Genomic DNA, 22,515 nt, shown 5'->3' on the forward strand with positions numbered 1-22,515 from the left:
AATCTGTTTCTTTACGGGAAGAGTCAGTGCTGGTAACTGTTGTGGCATTGGTGTGCACATGTATTATAGGTGACATTATGATTGCTACATTATGATTGTTGTGATATCCCTTTTCTTGGAAAGCAGTTGTTCATATAAATCAAAACTTGTGAAAATATTGACAGACCTAGTAATTATGCCACTGGCAATTTATTTTAAGTAAGTAACTTAAGGGAAACTATAGGCATAAAGCAATTCCTTGCAACATTTTGTATCGTAACTACAACTTTAAGGTAGTTTAAATGCCATACAACAAGGAAGTGTGTTAATTACATTATGGTACCTTGAGCAAAATGATTATAGATTGGAAGAATATATACAGTCTTCTATTTAAAAATTAAAAATTAGGTTTACATTTATTTTTGAAATTAAACTATGGAAAACTGCATTTGAATAAGAAAATTATGCATTTGAATAAAAAAACTAGAGAAGCCGGGCTCGGCTGCTTACGCCTGTATACAATCCCAGCACTTTGGGAGGCCAAGGGGGGTGGATCACAAGGTCAAGAGATCGAGACCATCCTGGCCAACATGGTGAAACCCCGTCTCTACTAAAAAATACAAAAATTAGCTGGGCGTGGTGGTGTGCACCTGTAGTCCCAGCTACTAGGGAGGCTGAGGCAGAAGAATTGCTTGAACCCAGGAGGCGGAGATTGCACTGAACCGAGATTGCGCCACTGCACTCCAGCCTGGCACCTGGTGACAGAACAAGACTCTGTCTCAAAAACAAAACAAACAAACAAACAAACAAAAAACTAGAGAAAAACTGTAAAAATAACAACTTTATTGATGTGATCAAATTATGGGTAAAACTTTATTCTTTTAAATTATTTCTCTATTTTATAACGTTTTGAAAACGTAAAGCCAATTAAAAATGAAATATTTGTTGAAGAGTCTTGAACATTTGAAAAGAGAATCTACCTTGACAATTGGTTTCTTAAAATGAAAACATATGAGAAAGATATGTTCGTTTAATTTCAGCAAGGCGAGAATGTCTGCCTTTTCTTCAGAAAGAGAATTCAAACTTTATTGGATTGTTAACTTCAGCAATTTTTCACCTCTGACATAGTTTTAAAAAGATACTTAAATTGTCAAACTCAAAGAGCCAAGAAATCCTCCAGAGAGCAGGACCTGTTGGTGAGGAGAGAAAAACTGAGTAATTTGCACCTTGGTCTAGAAATAAAAGTGAACTCTATCCAGACTGAATTCCTTTACTGTGTATGTATGAGGAATTTGTTGATAAGAGGGGTTGTTAAACTGTAGATTACCTAAATGTTCACTATTTTTTAAAGTAGAGGAATGGAATCTAAAGGCCTAGAATAAAATTTTGATGCTCCGTGAAGAATAACCTAGAGAAAACGGAATACTTTGCATTGAAAAAGGTTGAAAACATCTTCTAGGGATATATACCATATTTGAAAAAGATTGAAAATGTTCATGAAATTTGAAGAAGACATTTAAATACCTTCAGTATTAGCTTCATATGTGTTAAACTGTCAACAGGAGAAACAAGTTAGAAAGTCAGATGTTGATATCTTTTAAAGGATTGTGTTTTATAAATGCCAGTAGATTAAATTTCCTTTTATGATGTTGAAATCATAGTTAGAAGAATTTCGCTAGTCTGTTGTCCAAATATCACAAAACTGCTGTGGCATAAATCATGCCCTTGGTCCAGGTCAAAGCCACCAGATCTGTGGAATGTCTTTCCCTTCAGCAGTTCTTAGAGTGACCCAGGAATTTAAGAAGTACGCAAGTATCTGTGTGTGTGCACTCAGACTTGAGGGAAGGGGAGGAGGGCTAAGTCTGTAAGTCCAAGTAAAATACTTGTGTGTTCCACACAGTGAATAAAAATAGACTAACCTTCCTCCCAAAACTAATTTTGTTACAATTCCAGGAATTCTTTCAGTGCATGAAAAACTTCACATTCATCTTTCTTGTCTCACAGGTTTTGTTGGATTTAAGGATTGCAAAACAAAGACTGAAAGGCTATACAAACAATTATTTCCCCAAAGAGTTACTAAGTCATATATTTATTAAAAATTTGTGGGGTTAAATCTTAGGGGAGGTTTCAGTCTTACTAATGTAGCTTAGATAGGCCAGGAAAAAATGACTGCGTATCTTAGGCTTTAGGCATCAAATTGTTTGAATGGAGCCTGGGGAGACGTACCCGTGAGGCCTTCTGCCAAATACTACAAGCTATTGATGACTGACTCAGTGGTTACTTTTATTTTCTTCTCCTTGTTTAATATAAATAATGGAATCCTAATTTTAGAGGAAATCTCAAAGAGCTAATTTAGTCCTCATTTTGCAGATGAGGAATTCAAACCCAAGGCAAGACAAAAATATGGCTGGTAAGTCTAAGAGCTGTGGCTCAGACTCCTAGGATAGTCCCTTGTCATGTTAGCACGCTGATACCCTGAAGATAACATCAGAGGACGCTTTCTGTTTGAAGAAGCAGGAGTGTAGTTATACTGTCACGGATGAGTCAGTTGAACATTTCCCTCCCCACCTAAGTTTCGGATTTTATTAACTGTTTCTATAAAATGTACATTCTAAACTCATGCTATTATTTTTATTTCATTAATAAGAAAGCAATGTTATATAGACCTGAAAACTCTTGAGTTTCTTGTGTTAGGTGATTGATAAACAGGGGGGACAGTAAATTAGTGGGTTAATTAGGCACATGTGTATTTGGCCAGTTGACTTCATCAGTATTTAGGCTCAAAACTGGACAAAGTGGTGTGAATCTCTCAAGTTTGTTGGCATATGGAGGGGGCACTACAGTGAGGGCTCATGTGATGAGACCTGGTTTCAAGTTTTGAATATAGTACTTAGTACTTTTTGCAAAGCACTTAATACTGTAAGCGTCACTTTCTTCTTGCATTGTACTACTGACATTAACTTTAGAATTGTTATAGCAGCTAAATTAGGAAATAGATATTAATACTTATCATATAGAGATCCTATTGTGTGCCAAGCACTGATGTACAGAATACACTGTAGGTTGTTTCTTCATTATGGTTCCTTGCAGTCTAGCCAGAGAATGAATATAAAACAAATTAACTGATATGTAGTTACAACTGTGAAAATCATGTAACAGGAGTAGTGAATACTGGAAGAACATGGACGCAGAAAAATTAGTCTAGTTTGAGGATATCGGAGAAACCTTCCCTGAATAAATGGGAGAGCAAGAATTTGAACCCAGACTTTCTTTCTCTAGAGCCCATGCTGTCTGGTAGCTTTATTCCTCAAAGCAACCCTTTGAGAAAGATATTTTAATGGTTTGACCTTTGGTATCCCTCCTAAATATTATATTAATTCTCCCCCTTGACCTCCTGAAACCTGATGTAAAGGAATAAAATGTAGGCTAATAGTTTCCCTTCTTGATTGTCCTGGTGAACTGAAAGTATGACTTTTGATTTTTGGTTCCATTTAATCCTTTCAAATGTTTAGAATGACTAAAATAGAAAAAAAATTCTCTTCTGTAAATAGTACATTTCTTTATTTTCTGGACTAATCAGTCTATCTAGACTTTGTCTTTTAAACATTAATGACTGAAGCTATACTATAAAAATAATATGGAGACAGCAACATGGATGACTGTGTTTACCTTTGCAGTATAAATCTAGCCACATGAGTTTTATCTGGGGAGAGAACATTTATGAGTCTTTTGTCGTGACATTTATATGCCTATAAATAAAATTGCTAGGTAACTTTGCTTAGCGCGAACTTTTGAAGACGTTTGGTAGTCAATTTATTATGAAGACACTGCAAGAATTTAAAGACATTAACGGTGATGTAATCTGCTTGTTGGGTTAATAAATTTCATAGTTGTATTTTGCATATAGGTGTGGCAATTTCTGGAAGGATATTACTTCCCTTTGAGAGCCTGCATATTGTCAGCTTTTACGAATAAAAGTAGATTGAACATTGGTGATATGCTCCATAACCGTTTCCTTTTCAAAGTTGAGGCCTGTGCCTGTCCTACTTCTCTAGAAAATCTAAACTTGAATTTCCTGAGCATAACCACTAATAGACTGCTTAATATTTGCAGAGAGCTTTTCATTTTCAGGATTTCACAATCATTGCCTTTTAATCCATATAACACCCATGTGAGGTAGGTAGAAAATTCAAGCATCCAACTCTCCTGCAGGCAAATTTCTGTGCCAGTAGGAATATTATGATTGGCACTGACTTTCCTTCATTTCCCAGAGGCCAGACACCTGGAGAGGCTTTCCTGCAGGCTCAGGTACATGCCAGTATTTCAGCCACATGGGACTGCCTCCTCTTTCCTCCTGCTCATTTACTAAGATTCAGTGACTTCACGCACCATTAACCATAATGCTGTGCTGACTGTATCAATCTGGATTAAGCCCACAAAGGAAGGGGTATGCTTTAGAAGATTGTTAGAGGGCCCAATGAACATTTACTGTGTTTTATGTGCAGCAAACTTCACCTATTGACACCTCCATTACTCCAACAAAAGTACTTTTCATTTAGTGGTAACTTGTACATCTCCAACTAAGTACTTAGGTTAATAAGTGAGCACCCAGAACTGGGTTTGTAATGATATTCAGGCAGGCAGAAAATATGTATACCTAACGATTAAATCATCAGTGAAAAAGCATGAATTGAAACATAATGCCCTCAGTCATATATTGTATGTTTATGGTACACCAGGCACTGTGATAAACACAACACAACACATACATTAGCTCATCCTTATAACAACCCTATGAAGTAAATATTATCATCCCTATTTCACAGATGAGAAAGCCAAGGCTAGCAGGTTGCCCACATTCACAGAGCTAATAAATGACAGAGCTAGAATTTCAACCTAGTTCTGTCTGACTCCAAAGTCAGTTCTTCAAATGTTATATACTACCTACTGCTTTAGGTCGAAGGTAATGTATAAAGTACTGGGATAACATGCAGCAAAGAAGTGCAAAAAATAAGCTGGACTAAGAAGGTATGTAATGATTTCCTTCTTTATAAAGCAAAACAAAGCCATGTAAAAGAATTGTTTTTATCCATATAATACTCTATACATTTTTTCATAACTTACCTCAGATGAAAGACTCATAATCATGTCTTTACTCTGTTGATAAGTTCTTGAAAAAGAAATTGTTTTTCATCTTAAAATTATACATATTAAATAATACCTAAAACCTTAAATAGAATGGTTGCTCAAAAGGACTAATAAATTAACTTTTAGAAATTTGTAGGGCTTTTAATTCAAAAAGAAATATAAGTACACGGCAAAACATTCAAATGGAACAAAAGAATCTTCCTCCTATTTAAATTTTCCAGATCCCAGTTTCCTGAGAGTCATTATTAGTTCTGGTTTCTTGTGGATCCTTTCAGAAAGAATCAGTGTATATATCTATGCATGCATATATGTGTGTGTGTGTGTGTGTGTGTGTGTGTGTGTGTGTGTGTGAGAGAGAGAGAGAATGGGTATATGCACACTTGCATATGTCACAGTCGAATTTATTGTCTTGAATTGTAATAATTAAGTCATAAATATATCATTAATCATAGAACTATATACTCTGGATATATTCTTATAATACAAATCTTGTATTACATATATTATAAAATGATTTCCTGTGTATAAGTGGATAACTATGATTGTACTTTTAAGAAAAATAGATATATGGTATATTAACCATATCCTTAAAGAAGACGCTAACATAAATTCTGTGTAATTGTAATATGAAACGGTTTTAATTTAAGAAACTTAATTTCTAGGGTTGCTGAGTTATATGTGAGAAAGAATTATAAGACATTAACTTTAAGAATTAAAGTTAATTAAAGTTAGATGCAGAGGTCCTCATAGATTTAATATTTTCTTCAAAATTTCTCTATACTTTCAAATATCTTTTTTACATCTGATAAAAATTGCAGAATGACATTACATATTAAAGAATAAGGCAATATTTTGAAGTAAAGGGGATAGTGTTACATATTGCTATATTTTGTTTTGATAATGGTAGACGATAATATTGAGTTATCAGTTTACCTTGAAAATTATGTGTTTCTAGTATAAATATCAGCTATGAAAAGTAAATCTTAACCAGCCTAAAAGAGAAGATTTGAGCATCCTGAGTATTTTAATTTAAAAGTTAAGTTGCTAATTCTTTTTTTATGTTTTTGTTTTCTAATTTTAGGTTTTAGTATTAAAGCAGTGCCATTCCAGAATGCCATCTTGAATGTAAAAGAACTTGGAGGTATACTATTTCAAATCATTTCTATGTCTGCCCTTAACTTTTATTAATTTCATAATAATATATATAATTCAAACATAATGATAATTTATTCTAGTAGGTGGTTCATTTTTATCTTCATAATGTATTTCTTAGAAACATTTCCTTCTCTATGTATATGTTTTTAAAATGTTGAAGATTTCTAAATAACGTAAACTTTGGGTTTTTAAAATGAATCAAAGACTTAGACTATTATTGGCAATTTATGCTGTATACTCATTGGTTTTACATGTTAAAAAATTCTTGAATAAAACATAAGAGAATTTTAATATCATTAAAATATCAACTATACAGGGAAAAGATTTGTATTTTAGAGTAGTTTGTGTTTATACTGCAGGTTTTATTTATTGTGTTAGGTCTTTTTAGAATATATTTGTTCCGATAATAAATCTTTGCCAATGGGTTCTTTGCTGGCCAAGCACATTTATCGGATAGGCTGTACCCCAAACCACACATCACTCAGCCTTTCATTACACTCTCTGCCTGGCATTTTTTCGTTGTGTTTTATGTTAGTCAGGGTCTTAACCCATGTAAACAGATTAACAAAGAAATCAGTCAATTCAGTGAACCCACTAAATTCTCAAATGGCACATGGAAATAGTAAGTGCTCTGGAGTGCCGTATGATATCGGTGAATTTAATGACTTAGGAGAACGTTATCTTCCATGTCTTTAATCCCTTTGTGATATTGACCTTACCCTGTTTTGTTTTGTTTATTCTTCCTTAAGGTCATTCTAACTGTGACCTATTTTTAGCTTGATGAAATTGTAACACCAACTTTACGCCATTTTAATCGTGTTTGGTACCTTCTTATTTTTATCTAATAAAGTATTGGCCGATCTTTTCAGGTGTCTGTTTTCAGTTTGCTATGTGTAGGACAGTTTTGCTTCTGTCAGTCAGTTTCATATCCACTTTTAGCTTTTATAGCATTAATAGATAAAATAACCATGATTGATAAATTCCGATTTTTCTTTAAGACACTTGGTTTTGTCATTTTGACTCCAAAATTATAAAACATGAATGTTCTTGTCATAATTTTTTATGCAAAGTTTTTAGAAGACTGTGTTCTGTTAGGGTGAATATTTTAAATTATAATTGTACTTTTAAGAAAAATAAATGTATGGCATATTAACCATGCCATATGCTTAAAACCTTAAAATACAATGGTTGCTCAGAAACTATTGATAAATTAACTTCTAGAAATTAGTTTAATTTAATTTAATTTAAAAAAGAAATACATGTGGCAGAACATTCAAATGAAGCAAAATAATCTTCCTCCTTTTTAAAATTTCCAGATCCCTGATTTATAAAAGAGCTTTTCTGCTTTGCGGCTTCTGGTGATTATTTATTCCTTGGTGACAATAATATTACTTATGGATATTTAAAAATCAGAGAACACATTGTAAAAGTCCATGGAATCAAAATGTATGGTTTGAGAATTATATAGGTTTTGGATATGGTTGTTACTAAGTATTTTAGGTTGGACACAAAACTTTTATCAAACACCTCCAGGTATAAGAAACTATTGGTTAATAGGCATTAATTATATATGATGTTTACTTGGATTAAACAAACAGTAAATAAAAACTGTACAGTTTTTAAAAAGTGAACACCAAGAAATTTATAAGCTTGGCTCTGTGCCATCAAAATTCAGTACAATAAAAGATCAAGTTAGAGGATTAGAGGTATGTAAGGTGGGAATAGGTCTGTTCTCAAGTATGGTTTAATTTTGCTGAAAGATCTGTGCCCTGACAATTGCTGAAATGGAAATTCCAATGGAGGGGATACCATACGTTTTGGTGGTAATGTTTTAGTTGGTATCTGTTCCGTAATGAGGTTGAGCGATGCAGGTAAAAGGCAGAGCCTCAGGGATCAGAGTAGAACTTTCGTTCTAGGCTAGTGATCCATAAGCTTTTGGCATCCATTAGTATTGAAGAGCAAATTTCTAGTCTCAGTATAGATTCTTTTACCTCCTCAACTTAAATAGCTCTGTTTCCAGTTGACAGAGTGTCTGAAGGAAAAGGAAACTTTCTGAGTAAAATTCAATTGTGTATCCTGTGTCACATGCTCAGGGGCATGCACTGAAGGGAGCTGACTTCTTGATAGTTCATTCACTAAGTCATTTCCTCAAATATTTTTTGAGACTAGACTACTAGGTTATGTCTCAACCAGGAACACATGAAAACCTAGGCTAACTGGTATAAAGTGTAGCTTCCCTAGGAATTAAAGTATATCCTAGGTACGAAGGAGATCATCCCAATATAAGGAGTATGTGCATTTAGCGGGGCTTATGACTGACTGAAATCAAGTTTGTCTGAGAGGGAGTTGCTTGACTGAGAATTTCTGGGAGGAGAGAGTTAAGTGTTTTAGGATCAGTGTGTGAAGATATGAAGCTTTTATTCACCAGTGGAGGGTTGCTTGGAAGACAGGTTCAGTCAGATTGTCAATCAGAGAAAAATTCTGAATTCAAGGGAGGACCTCAAGTAGATAGGTGGTTGGCCGGGTGCAGTGGCTCACGACTGTAATCCCAGCATTTTGGGAGGCTGAGATGGGTGGATCACCTGAGGTTGGGAGTTCAAGACCAGCCTGACCAACATGGAGAAACCCTGTCTCTACGAAAAATACAAAATTAGCCAGGTGTGGTGTGTGCCTGTAGTCCTAGCTCCTCGGGAGGCTGAGGCAGGGGTATTGCTTGAACCTGGGAGGTGGAGATTGCAGTGAGCCAAGATAGCACCACTGTACTCCAGCCTGGTGACAGAGCGACTCCATCTCAAAAAAAAAAAAAAAAGGAAGATAAATGGTAAAGAGAGAGATTGAGAGGCAGGATAGTGAGGAATGCCCAGGTAGTTCTCCCCGCCTTATCCTGGGGTTAATTCAGGAGAACAGCATGGCCCCTGTTCTTCCTGCTAATGTCATTCCTCTACCCCTTTTCAGATAGTTCCAAGGCTCTTCTTCACTCTCTTTCCCAACTTTAAGTTAAATTTTTCACTCCTTCAAAATAGGGAAGCACATACACCTGTGCTCATTATCTATTTAGAAGAAATGGTATGGGGTGAAGTAACAATGAGTAATGGAGTTACACTCCATTGTGAAATTGGAGCTCTAAGTTTTTTCTATTTTGCCCTTATTCCCTTTTCTATCCCCTACACATTTAATTTTTGTGAAAGTCACTTTTGGGGGATCTTAATGACAAACTGAATGTTTGCATGTGACTATATTACATTTGTGTTGAATATATATTACTTATATAAATAATTATTTCCTCTTACCAACTTGTGAAAGTGTTTTCAAATCTTTTTCCTGAAAATTCTTATAATTCTTATTCACATCCATTTCTTTTCATGTGGTGTTTTCTTACTGTTCACTTGATCATTTTACCACAGTTGATTATGGGTCTAGAATGGTCCTAGGGGCAGAAAATGAAAGATCTAAGGCATAGCCCTCATCTTCAGGGAACTCATCATTCAGTGATGGAGACATTCACGAAAAGAGATATAGGAAATTAGTGAAATTTTTGAAAATAATGGAATGAAGAGGAAAAAAGTAAGTGCAAAAGTACAAGGTAAATTATGACATGAGAGCCAAACCCAGCGGTTTGGTGGGCCATTTCTGTTTTACTATATTAAGAATGCGTTATTCTCAACTACCTGTCACACCCCGCAGGGTTGCAGTGATTATGCTTCTCTTTTTGTGAAATTGGAGCTCTAAGTTTTCTTTTTCTATTTTACCCTTATTCCCTTTTCTATCCCCTACACATTTAATCTTTGCCACTTCATACCTAGAGAGTAGATGCTATTATTATCTCACGGATAAGACGACACTGGACATGATGATTTGACCACAGTCACTTGAAGCAGGAGGTGGGAATCAATCTGAGCTCTTGTGCATAATCAGTGCACTCTACACCTACAGCACTTTACCCAGGGCCTGGCACAAGAGAAGTGCTCCCACATGTTATTTGCTGATGTTTGTATCATTATTATTTGCACAATTTAAAGTCATCACACGTTGGTCTGGTATTTTTTTCATTAACAGTGTGTTGGTAAAACACCTTTTTTTTTTTTTTTTTTTTTTTTTTAAGATGGAGTCTTGCTTCATCACCCAGGCTGGAGTGCAGTGGCACAGTCTCGGCTCACTGCAACCTCTGCCTTCTGGGTTCAAGTAATTCTCCTGCCCCAACCTCCCAAGTAGCTGGGATTACAGGCATGCCTTACCACACCTGGCTAATTTTTGCGTTTTTAATAGAGATGGGGCTTCATCATGTTGGCCAGGCTGATCTTGAACTCCTGACTTCAAATCATCTGCCCTCCACAGCCTCTCAAAGTGCTGGGATTACAGGCATGAGCCACCGCGCCCAGCCCTAAAACACCATTTTGACAAAACATGGACACCTTGCTCTCTGCTCAAAAACATTTGTAGGACTTAATCTCTAATTATTGCTGTTGCTTTTCTCATTAATTATCTCTCTCACATGCTCTTATTTAGAGATCTTTCAGGTCAAACTCTTGGTCAGTTATGGTTCTGAGTTCTGGTTCTGTAATCCTGCTTCCCTCCTTTGACTTCTTCAAGACTACCTTCTGAATCAAAGTCTTACCTCTACTTTCCAAACTATCTAAAACCTTCCACAAACATTTCACTTTTATATTCAGTTATTCTTTCTAATTCATTCATTCAGCAAATATTTACTGAGCATGTATTACATGCCAGACTCAGTTCTAGAAAGTTGTGGTGATTATAGTGTCAAAACAAGCACTATTCCTGCATAAACCAGGTAAGAGGTCCTAGGGGAAGCTCTTGCATACTTGACTTCTTCTTTTTGGTTAAAATCAACTATTACTTCCTGTAGGCCTAGAGCAGATATCCATTTAATCCCTTTCACACCTGAAGGGGTTTTCTAATACCATCCAGCAAGGGTGAGGATTAGTTCTGATTCCTATGAAGGACGTTTTATAGTGTTACTTCATAAACTTTTTGTTTTTCTATATAGTCTTTGAGCCAGGAGGTTTTTGGTGAAGCTAATCTCAATCCCTTCTCTTTTATTTTTAATTAGTTACTCTGCTGGTCTTGCTCAGATTATTTTATTTTTCTGGATATTGTAGAAGATCCCTAATAAGGATCCTGAATGGACAGATGGATTAATCTATTTTCCTCCCTTCTAGTGACTTGTTTCAAAGCCCAGACATTCTGTATGTTTCTAGGCAAGTCTACCACCTTCTTGTATCTCTGTTCCCTTATCTGTAAAGTGAGATAATAATAGGTCCTATGTCATATAATCCTTGTGAGGGCTGAATTAGTAAATGCAGGTCAAGCACTGAGAGTTTGCCTGGTCTATAGCTAACAGTATGGAAGATTTACTTTTAGAATGATCATACTCTCACTTTGCCATCTCTCAATTCTGTGCAAAAAAGGACACCTTTCAATAAAGCCTTTTTCCACAGTCAGAAATAACACAAATCATTTATTGATTTTTTTTCCCTCTTTGTGATCATGCCTCTCTTCCACTTAAACAAGGTGTTACACCTGTTTAAACTGAGAAGCAACTGGAAAAGGCCCTCATTGGAGCCTCTGTGTAGCTGCCTAGCATAGTTTTGGCACTCTACATGGGTTAATATCAAATGATCTTGTCATGCTCCGCCTCACCACCTTTCCTTCTGTTTTCACATTTCGCCTGAAAAATATCTTTTGTCTATCGTTGCCTCTTAATTGCTTTCATTTTGCATTTGGCTTATGTACTTTAACCACATTACGAAACTAAGTGAAGCATCTGGCATTTAGCTGAGCTGAAAGCAGTTGTCCACACTGCAGTGATGTCACAGCTCTGATAATGTTGCATTTTAGAAATGTCCAGTACTTAAATATACAAAAAGATATCTATCAGTCATGGATGTTTGTCTCTTGATTTTGAAATCGTATTTGTGAATTGATGGAATCCAGAGATGGAAATTTTTAGTTCTTAACATGTTTGGTTTGTTGTTTATTGATAAGGACCCAGACATCATCATAATTCGTAACTGAATTCTGGAACCAAGGTTGGGTTTGTCAAATGACTGGTTTTCTTCCTCTGATATTCTAATGTGTCACCTCTGAATTGTCTCCCCATGCCCCATCCCAGCCACCATCCTTACCCAGTATTCTCTTTGGAAGTAGTGTCTTCACATTTGACATTGAGAAAGGCAAAGACAAGCTGAAAAGCAGCTAGCTGTCTTTTGTGATTCAGTATTCATTGCTGCTTGTTGTCAATCAAAAGGGGAAAGTTCATGAAGATTTTTGTTTGCATTTCATATTTTCTTTCTGTAAAGAAAAGACAGCATTTCTTTTTCCTTTTTTTAGGAGGCAGTGAAGGTAATGTAGAAAGTGCAAGTTCTGTTCATTTACTCATTTGCTTTGGCCCATGCAATAGTGATTGAATGATTTTTGTGGATTGTCAGCTAAGCCATTTTTTTAAGGTTTCTCCTGTCAGCAGCCAAGCTGTTATATGAAACAGATGTTGACTCTGTCCTGGTTCTTTGTTTGCCTGGAGGAATACGCCTCCTCATAGTGAAAGGTGCTGTTTGTTTGTATCCTCTTAGTTATCTTCGGGTGCTGTTAATCTGCCCAGGTTATTTGCATTTCTTAATTTCTTCAGAAACTGTACAGGACATACTTCTTGACAGGCAACCCAGGGGGCACTGCTGCCTGTTTCTTTTAACTTCTGTCTTTGGTACACAGACCATTTGATGTCTTTCACCAAAATAAAGCTTTCTTTCTTCAGAGTCTTATTTTATTAAGTCTTAGAGGGAAGAAGACCTCTTTAATTTTTACCTTATGCCTTCCCACAGTCCCATGTTTATTATGCATTATCCCCATGCATATCCACACTACCGTCTCTCATTTTTTTAAAGCTCGAGCTAAATACTTACGAATGTCATGTCATCACTGGCTCTGAGAGTCATACCACACTGCAAAGCCAGAGGAGACAAGGAGGCGTAAAGACAATATAAACCAATAAACTGGTTGGGTATCCAAAAAAGAAACAACATAGGCAGACAGACTTGCAGACGTTATTGTGGCCACATTGCTTTGAGGGACAGGTGGAGTTGCAAAAATTTCTTGCTAGTATAGGAGAAAGCAACTTGCTATTCAAAAAGTGTTTTAGACATTTCTAGACATGGGTGTCCATGGGAGGAATGGTGAGAAACCATGTCCCTGGCAAAGGAAACTGACAGCACAGAGGAAGGGCTCAAGGAAGACCATGTCCATAGAATGCCTTTGACCATACTGTAGGTAAATTACAGGCAGCTATATGCAAGTAAATGTACATATTCTGTATTTGTTATATAATTATAAGGAAGAAGTGTGGTTCAGCAAGTAGAGGATAGCCTCAAGATCCTCTGCCACTCTCCACAATTGAATTTCTCTTTATTTTCTTATATGTAAAATGTAAGTTTTAATAAATCACCTCTATTTATTTCCCAAGGGATTGGGCTGGAATAGAAAAGTTTTAAATTATCTAAAGTTGCTTGGAGAGATGCTTTAAGAATAGGTGGTGGTATTTCCACTAATCCTCTTTTTATAGTCATGGATCTAGTATGATATGTAATATCGAATGACCACAACTTCTTGATATAGTATTGTTTCCTTATCAAGGAAAAGAACCAGGCCTTTTTGGAATGGGAACAGCCAGTTAACTCCTGGCTCCCTGAGCTGTGTACTTTCTCACTTAGGCTTAGGCTCTACTAGGGGAAATGATATTGGTATAAAGCCAAGTCACTTGGATGTGAGTTAAAAGGCTACAGCTATCTGAATTGGTTGAATAGCATCCCAGGGTGGTGATGTTTAAGCGTTTTTTACACTTGCTAAGGGAAAACTGAGCCAAACAGTGAGCAGAGCCAAATAAATGACTCTAGGGGCCCAGAAGTCTGTTACTAGCTAAGTAGACCTGACCTTTATTTTTGTTTTCTTCTGGAGAATTGCCCTAGGAAATTTTTTAAAATTTGTCTTCCCAGTCATAGTCTAGTATAGCACTTAAGGGTTCACTTTTTATAAGACTCCATATACATGTAGAATGCTCTAGAAATGATTTTTCTGGCCTTTTGAACCCCCCCCCCCCCCGGCAATGGGGATCTCACATACTTCTGAAGGTTGCTGCTGCACCACTTTTTCCTCTTCAGGTCAATCAGATCATTTCATATCTTCCAAGCCTACTAAACTGCCTAACAGAACATTTGTGTTGGGTTCTTAGTTTAACTTCCTATCCCTCACAAGGGAGTAAGTATTGTTGTTTCTCTTAGGGATTGCCATAATAGCAACTAATTTTCATTGTGTATTTAGTTTCAGTGTGGTATTGCAGCAACAGCACTGGAAGTCAAGAGACCAGTATTTTCCTCTAACAAAACAAGCCATGGAACATTGGGCAAAGCACACTTAACTTTTCCAAGGCTACTTATTTTTTTTTCCAGCAGCCGAAGATGCTGATAACAATTCTTTCGCTTAAGTATAATATAACCAGTTTATTTTTATCTTAAAAGTCATAGTATCTATCTTGCTTTGGCGCCCCTACAAATCGTACATCCTGCCTCTAACCTCTGTACAAGATTATGTGGCATTGTTCACTCTATTTTTCTTTAATCCTGGCTTCTTCAATTATTTATTTTTGTACAGTAAACATTTGGATATGCCTCAGAGCTTTTTGAGTGTATGTTGTGTGGCAGGATATATACATAAAATAAAAAAAATACTTGACAAAGTTCCTATCACTCTGATGTTTTCTTTGAGAAGCATTATAGTCTGGTGTGGTCAGTCCTATAACAAGATTGAGTATAAGATGTAGTTAGGATCCCGTAGGAAGGAAAAAGGAGACTTCATAGAGGAAAAGAGTCTAAGAAAAGGGACAGATGAGACAAAAGTCACGGAGATACAGTAAGTTTAGTTGACAGATGAAACAAGATTGGAGAGTTATGAATCATTGAAAAACAAACCATAATCTTAAGGATTCACTGTACTGTAGTATAAAATATCAGCAGTTTCAAGCTGGAGGGAAATTTGCCAAATTATGACCCAAGATGCTAGAGTAATGCTAGATTTTTCACAAGAAAAAGGTTGTTTTGTTATTGTTATTTAATTCATTTCAGTGAGTATTTAATGAATACCAACTCAATCTCCATGCCAGGCCCTGAGGATGCAATCCCTGCCATGCCCATGTGGGTGAACACACACACACACACACACACACACACACCCCCTCCATCCTCTGAGCCTGTTTCTTTGTATACTTTGGTGGGAGAGTAATGTTGGCCATAATGATTATGGAAGTTCTCAGAAAAAAATAAACTTTACTTGACTCCTATAATTGGAATGGCAACTAGACAACTGTTGAAGAGGTAATATGCTTACAGCTATTTATCACTTAACAGACTATATGGATTCTCAGACACCTTCAAAGCTGATTAAAACAGATCTGAGTAGAATTCTTTTGAGGAATCTAAATTTGTTGTTTTTAATTTCTTGCAGTCCAAAGTATTGTTGAAAGATTCTACTGAAGATGCTTGATTATTTTAATCTTGAAATTCCCTGGTATTTAAGGTATCATTGTGAGCAGCAATAATGCGAATAATTTATGTAAAGTTAATTATTAGTGTCATTACAAGTATGTGAAACCCTTAAATTTAAGCAACATACACGACTGAAAATTAGAAGTTGGTTTTTTAAATGTCTTTTTTTATATACGTCTTTATTTTTCCTCCATAGCCCAAATTCTATTTCATGACAAAAATGCAAGAAAACAAACAATAAATTAAATCTGTAACAAAAATAGATTTAAATCCTCAACAAAGAAAGGAAAGCAAGACAAAGCTTGAGGTACAGACAATGGAAACATGAAATAGAAGAGGAATTCATCAGGATTATTAATCAAAGGGCTCATCAGAGTTATTAATTGGAGCTCCACATTTGGAGCTGTGCCTTTATTTTTCTTTTCTCCTTGTGTTAAGTAGTGGATAGCAGCTGTGTTTACCCACAAACTAAATCCTTGAGTGTGGGTGCTAGCCCCAGAGAGGTAGGGCAGTGCCCCAGCAATGTGCTGACTGCCAGGTGGGTTAGAAAGCCCACCCACACAGGAGACAAGCCACTTGTCTGTCCCTATTAATCACTGGAAACAGACAATGGTAAACAAAAGAGCTGGCACACAGAGAGTCTCAAACAAAAGATGAGCATATCATTATGACACACCGCAATAAGAAGAAAATCAATACCATGAAAGAAAGATACCAAATGAAAAATGAGAAGAAAAGATATTCAAGGACCTAGAGGTAATAGAGTGATCAGAAGAAGATATTCAGAGAGATTTTTCATGAAAAAGAATCAAGCACAGAAAGCAAGAATTTAAAGCTTGACTTTAAAATTTAAAATGAAAAATGTTTGTTAATACAACTCTCATATAAATTAGGGAAACAAAAGATTGAACTAGGGAATTTTTTTTAGAATGACATGCAAAATGAATACTTCAGAAATGTGGGAAAAAAATTAAGAGACATAGAGAACAGTTACAGAAGTTCTAGCATCCCTGTAATTCTCTGAGAGAAAAGAGAAACTGGAAAGGGCAAAAAAAATCAAAGAAATAGTAGGGGGAAAGCATCAAATATGAAAAAACAATATTCAGATGGAATGAGCCCTCTCAATTCCAAATATAATTAAGAAAAGAACCATACTTATAGAAATATTATAAACACAAAGAAATCATTAATTACAATCTCACACACACACGCGCACACACACACACGCATGCATGCACACACAAAATAGCATTATTTCTGATTTTAACATGGAAGATGGTAGGGTCAAATAAAGAGAAAGCATGGAAGTATGTTCTTTTCTTATTTAGGGTATAGTTTAGAATTTTAAAAAGAAAAAATTGGGGCTGGCCATGGTGGCTCACACCTGTAATCCCAGCACTTTGGGAGGCCAAAACAGGAGGATCATGAGGTCAAGAGATGGAGACCATCCTGGCCAACATGGTGAAACACTACTAAAAATACAAAAATTAGCTGGGGGTGGTGGCACTCGCCTGTATTCCCAGCTACTTGGGAGGCTGAGGCAGGAGAATCACTTGAACCCCAGAGGTGGAGGTTGCAGTGAGCCAAGATCACGTCACTACACTCCAGCCTGGTGACAGAGTGAGACTCTGTCTCAAAAAAAGAAAAAATTGAAGTTTATGTATCTTAAAGGCAATTAAGAATAAACATGACACTAAAAGTAGGATGATATATTCATAAAGGAATTTTTAAGAAAATTTTGTAAGTTTACATATTCAGCTCATATAATAAATTATCTTAGGGAATGGAGTAAGAGTTCACTGAGATCAAATACAAATTTTGCTTTATCTGTATTACATGAATTTTTTTCCATGATACCTTTTATAAAAGCATAGAGTTTTTGTTTTTTTTAAAAGAATGGAAATATAAGGAGAAAAAGCAAAGAATATTTGATACATTTAGCAAAGTTCAAGAAAGAAAGCAATCAAAAAAGTGTGATAAATAGAACTGTATCAATAATCACGATAAATGTAAGTAGATTAAATTCCCCTTTTCTAATATGGATAGCGTAAAACTAATATGTAACATATTCAGCTGCATATGGTGACAAAAGACACTTCTACAAAGAAAAGATACATTAAGGTAAAAATAAGGGGATAGAAATGATACCTTTAAAAATTCCATGAAAAAGAAAGTACTTAAAGTAATGTGGGATGAACTAGAATTCAAAGCAAAGATCATTATGTAAACTAAAGAAAAAGATTTCATGTTAATATACTAAGATAACTAAGTAATTAGGAACCTTTAAATATTTAACTACATAATCCTGAACTATGTAAAGCTGAAACTAAGAGAAATATATAAAAAGTCAACAAATCCATAATTAGTAGGGAAATTTAGCCCTCCTCATTTGAGCAGACAACAGATCAAATAAATAAAAACATATAAAGGATTTAAATAGCCAAATAACAGACTTATCTAATTGATAATTGAATATTTTTATAGTCAAATAGAATATAGCTTATTTTGAGTTATCCCTAAAATTTTTACACGTGACTATATTTTATGTGTTTTCTGGTTAATATCCAGCAAAATTTGAAAATAATAGCAAATAGACCAAAAAAATGGCACAGCCAACAAAATTTAAAAGTATTCTAATCTTGTATTATGAATCAGAATGGATCCAAGGTCTGAATTTAAAACCTAAAACGATAAAACTTCTAGTAGAAAACATGTAAGAAAATCTTTGTGCCTTCGAGTTAGGCAAAGATTTCTTAGACACCAAAGCATGATCCATAAAAGGAAAATTGGTAAATTGGATTTTTTTTCACTTCCAATAGGCTCATTTATTGTCAGATGCTTGCTTGTTTTGTTTAGTTTTAATCCCCACACCATTAACATTGGAGCATGGAACACGTTGGCCTCCTAACAGCTCCTGGAACCACAGTCATTTAGGATGGAAAGTAAACGGCATCTTGCCTTTTTGAGGGGAGATGGGAGATCAGTGGAGAGGGAGGCCACAGGCATGAATGGGCCAGCAAGGTGAGTCCAGGAGAGCATAGGCCCTCACTGATCTGCCCTCATGGCTCAGTTTGGTCTTCTGTTCTGAGTTGTTCTTTCTGACTAATGTTTACTTTGTCTTCATCGTCTAGGTGAGCTCCTGGTACCAATGGGATAGGAATTACTCAGATCCCCAGGCTGTGAGCATCTCTTATTTTTACCGTTAGACAAACTTCTCCATGTTGCTCCCTAAATTTCTCTCTCCTATAATCCAAATTCCCCGATGCCGTTCCTTAAATTTCTATCTCCTATATATAAATTCTGGCCAAAGCTAATGTCTAATTTAGAAAAAAATGCAGCCAACAGAAGACAGGATCTAGGGTCAGGCCAACTTGTCTTCAAACCCTAACTCCTCCATTCACTGTAGCTATAGAGCTGGTGAAAGTGTAATGTGGCACAACTGCTTTTGAAAACAGATTAACAGTCTCTGAAAATGGTAAATGTGCACCAATCTGATAAGCCATTCTACTCTGAGAAGAAGTGAAAACTTACATTGACACAAAATCTTGTACAGAGATGTTCATAGCAACTTTATTTATAATAACACAGTACTGGAAACAACCCAAATGTCATCAGTTGGTGAATGGATAAACAAATTGTAGTATATCGATATAATAGAATACTATTCAGTAATCAAAGTGAATGAACTATTGATACATGCAACAACATGGTTGAACCTCAACATAATTATGCCAAGTGAAAGAAGCCAGACAAAATAAAATACTCTTTTCCTACTGGGATACATTTGTATTCTATTTATATAAAGTTTTAGGAAATGCAAACTTGTATTTAGTGACAGAAAGATAAGTGATTGCCTGGGGGTGGGAGAAGGAAGATATGATAATAGGTGAAAGAGAGAGATTAAAAGGGTCATGAGAAGCCTTTTGAGGTGCTGGATATACTTATTATCTTGATTGTGGTGATGGTTTCACCATGCATACATATGTCAAAACTTGTCAAATTGTACATGTTAAATATGTGCAGTTTAGTATATGTCAGTTATACCACACTGAAACTATTAAAAATATTTTTATAACTTGCAAAATTAAAAAATATTCTTAATTATCTGTGGTTAAAACTCATTGAAATTATGTTTTGTGGGAGACTTTGGCCCTTTTCTTGGATTGCTTTCCAATGAAAAGTTGTTTTAGACATGCTAAGGTGAAAAAAAGCTTAAAAAAAGATGAAAGTGACTGGGAAAGGACTCGGAAAGAAAAGCATCAGTTTCTAGATAATCATATGTAGCTAAATTGCTAAGATTAAATATATAAGCACTTAAAACTCTAAGATAAATTATCAAATCAATCAACTTAATATGTAGACTTTTAAAATCTCAGTGCTAATAAGAGAAGACAGATTGATCTGTCTGTGTACAGCAGCACTCAGTTAATAAAAAAATACATATGACAGATTCATTATACAAAGAGTGAGAGATTTCTCAGTATAACCTAGTTGTGGTTGATTCTATAGTGATACTTAAAACCATGGTGATACAATGTTTTCTTCCCAACCATCGTGGTTATATTTATAGTAATTATTCACATTGGTGATTCTGCATTTGGCAAAATGCAGATCTTATAGAAAGTAGCAGGCTGGGAAAAAAAAAAAAAAACAGTAATGACATTAAGGTGGAAAAATACATTAGCATCTGCTTCCAAAAAAGATTAGCATAATTCCTATCTAGACGGTTTGTTTTTTGCGTATGTGTAATGAAATACCATTTTTTGTTGTTCAAGAATCTTTATAGCTTCAAATCATTTTCTTCGGCTGATCTTCTACAAGTCTTATCCTATCCAGACCATACCTTTGGTTAAAGTTTTCCAGCCAGACCTTATTTTGGCATAAAAAGTAATATATTTTTCATTTGCATTTGTATTTTGCCTCATTTCGTTTTTCTAAGTCTTGGCAAAATGCCTGGTTGAGATTGTTCTATTTATAATATGCCAGGAGGGTAAAACATAAATACGTTTTCCCACTCTGTACTTTGCCATCAGTGATCTCCATGGAGTGGGAGCCACCACTACCATGTTCTTTTCCTTTAAGATGATGGTAGATTTTAAATCTGGGGTGTGTAAATGTATCTATCCTTTATTTCAAAATCATAGTTGGCAGTATAACTAGAGCTGGTAGTAGGTTTACAATATTATTATAAACAATTCATATTTTAGGAATTAGGGGAGGAACACTAGCTGCCTTGTTTCAGTTTTTTTTTCTTTCAAAGTCTTCTAAATTGACTTCTATATGAACTAATCTCCCTTATACTAACTAGACTGACTCCCAGTAAATTAAAAGAGAGCTACTATAATCCAGGAAGTTAAAAATGCAGGCAAACTTCTTGGACACTTAGTCATCAGACTGCTGTGGACTTTAAGATGGATAGTAGTTGGACAGATACATTGATAATTTTTAAATGTGGGCTTTCTTTGCTGTTACTGTATATAGTTGTCTATTTTGTAAACATTTATCAAGTTGTAGGGCTAAATTATCCCTACTGGAACGATTCAAAATGATTATGCTTTTAATTTAGAAATGTAGAAAAGATGCTTCGTCTTTAGGTATATCTCTGAATATACTTAAAATACTTTTAAAAAGTCATTTTTTATTTTATTTATTTATTTATTTTGGAGACAGGGTCTCACACCATTGCCCAGGCTGGAGTGCAGTGGCATGATCTCAGCTCACTGCAACCTCCACCTCCTAGTCTCAAGTGATCCACACCTCAGCCTTCCAAGTAGCTGAGACTACAAGTGCATGTCACCATGCCCAGCTAATTTTTAATTGTTACTATTTCAGTAGCTTTTGAGGTACATGTGTTTTTTGGTTACGTGGATGAATCCTATACTGGTAAAGTCTGACATTTTAGTGCACCCATCGTCTGAGTAGTATACATTGTAACCAATATGTAGTTTTTTGTCCCTCACCCACCTCCCAGGCTCCCACATGTGAGTCTCCAGAGTTTATTGTACCACTCTGTATGCCTTTGCAAACCCATAATTTAGTTCCCACTTATAACTGAGAACATATGGTATTTGATTTTTCATTCCTGAGTTACTTCACTTAGAATAATGACCTCTAACTTCATCTAGGTTGCTGTAGAAGTCATTATTCTATTCTTTTTTAATGGTTGAGTAGTATTCCATGTGTATATGTAACACATTTTCTTTATCTACTCATTGATTGATGGGCACTTATGTTGGGTCCATATCTTTGCAGTTGTGAATTGTGCTGTGATAAACGTGTGTACAGGTATCTTCTTGATATAATGACTTCTTTTCTTTTTGGTAGATACTGGCTAGATTGAATGGTAGATATACCTTAGTTCTTTGAGCAATCTCCATACTGTTTTCCATAGAGATTGTACTAATTTACATTCCCACCAGCAGTGTATAAGCATTCTTTTTCACCACATCTACACCAACATCTATTTTCCTTGACTTTTTAATAATGGCCATTCTTACTGGGGTAGGGTGGTATCTTATGAGTTTAATTTGCATTTCCCTGATGACTAGTGATATTGGGCATTTTTTTATGTTTGTTGACCATTTGTGTATCTTCTTTTGAGAAATATCTGTTCATGTCATTTGCCCATTTTTTGGTGGGATTCTTTGTTTTCTTCTTGCTGATTTGTTTGAGTTCCTTATAG

The 22,515-nt window shown here is 35.5% G+C and overlaps 1 protein-coding gene across 6 annotated transcripts in view; it reads left to right on the forward strand.

Annotated features, from left to right (window-relative positions):
- The window catches only part of ARL15 (ADP ribosylation factor like GTPase 15), a 418,972-nt gene that overhangs the window by 143,829 nt on the left and 252,628 nt on the right, over window positions 1-22,515 (forward strand). For 5 of the 6 annotated variants that reach the window (XM_032283753.1, XM_032283649.1, XM_032283959.1 and 2 more), the window contains one exon: window positions 6,209-6,268. The exons of the other annotated variant lie outside the window; for it this stretch is intronic. In XM_032283753.1, coding sequence (XP_032139644.1) covers window positions 6,209-6,268 — 60 coding nt within the window. The remainder of the gene's footprint in view (window positions 1-6,208; window positions 6,269-22,515) is intronic. 6 annotated transcript variants of the gene reach the window in all.

The sequence above is a fragment of the Sapajus apella genome, unplaced genomic scaffold, assembly GCF_009761245.1.
Source record: "Sapajus apella isolate SASKATOON/1434 unplaced genomic scaffold, GSC_monkey_1.0 scaffold1, whole genome shotgun sequence".
In the NCBI taxonomy this organism is placed as follows: Eukaryota; Metazoa; Chordata; class Mammalia; order Primates; family Cebidae; genus Sapajus; species Sapajus apella.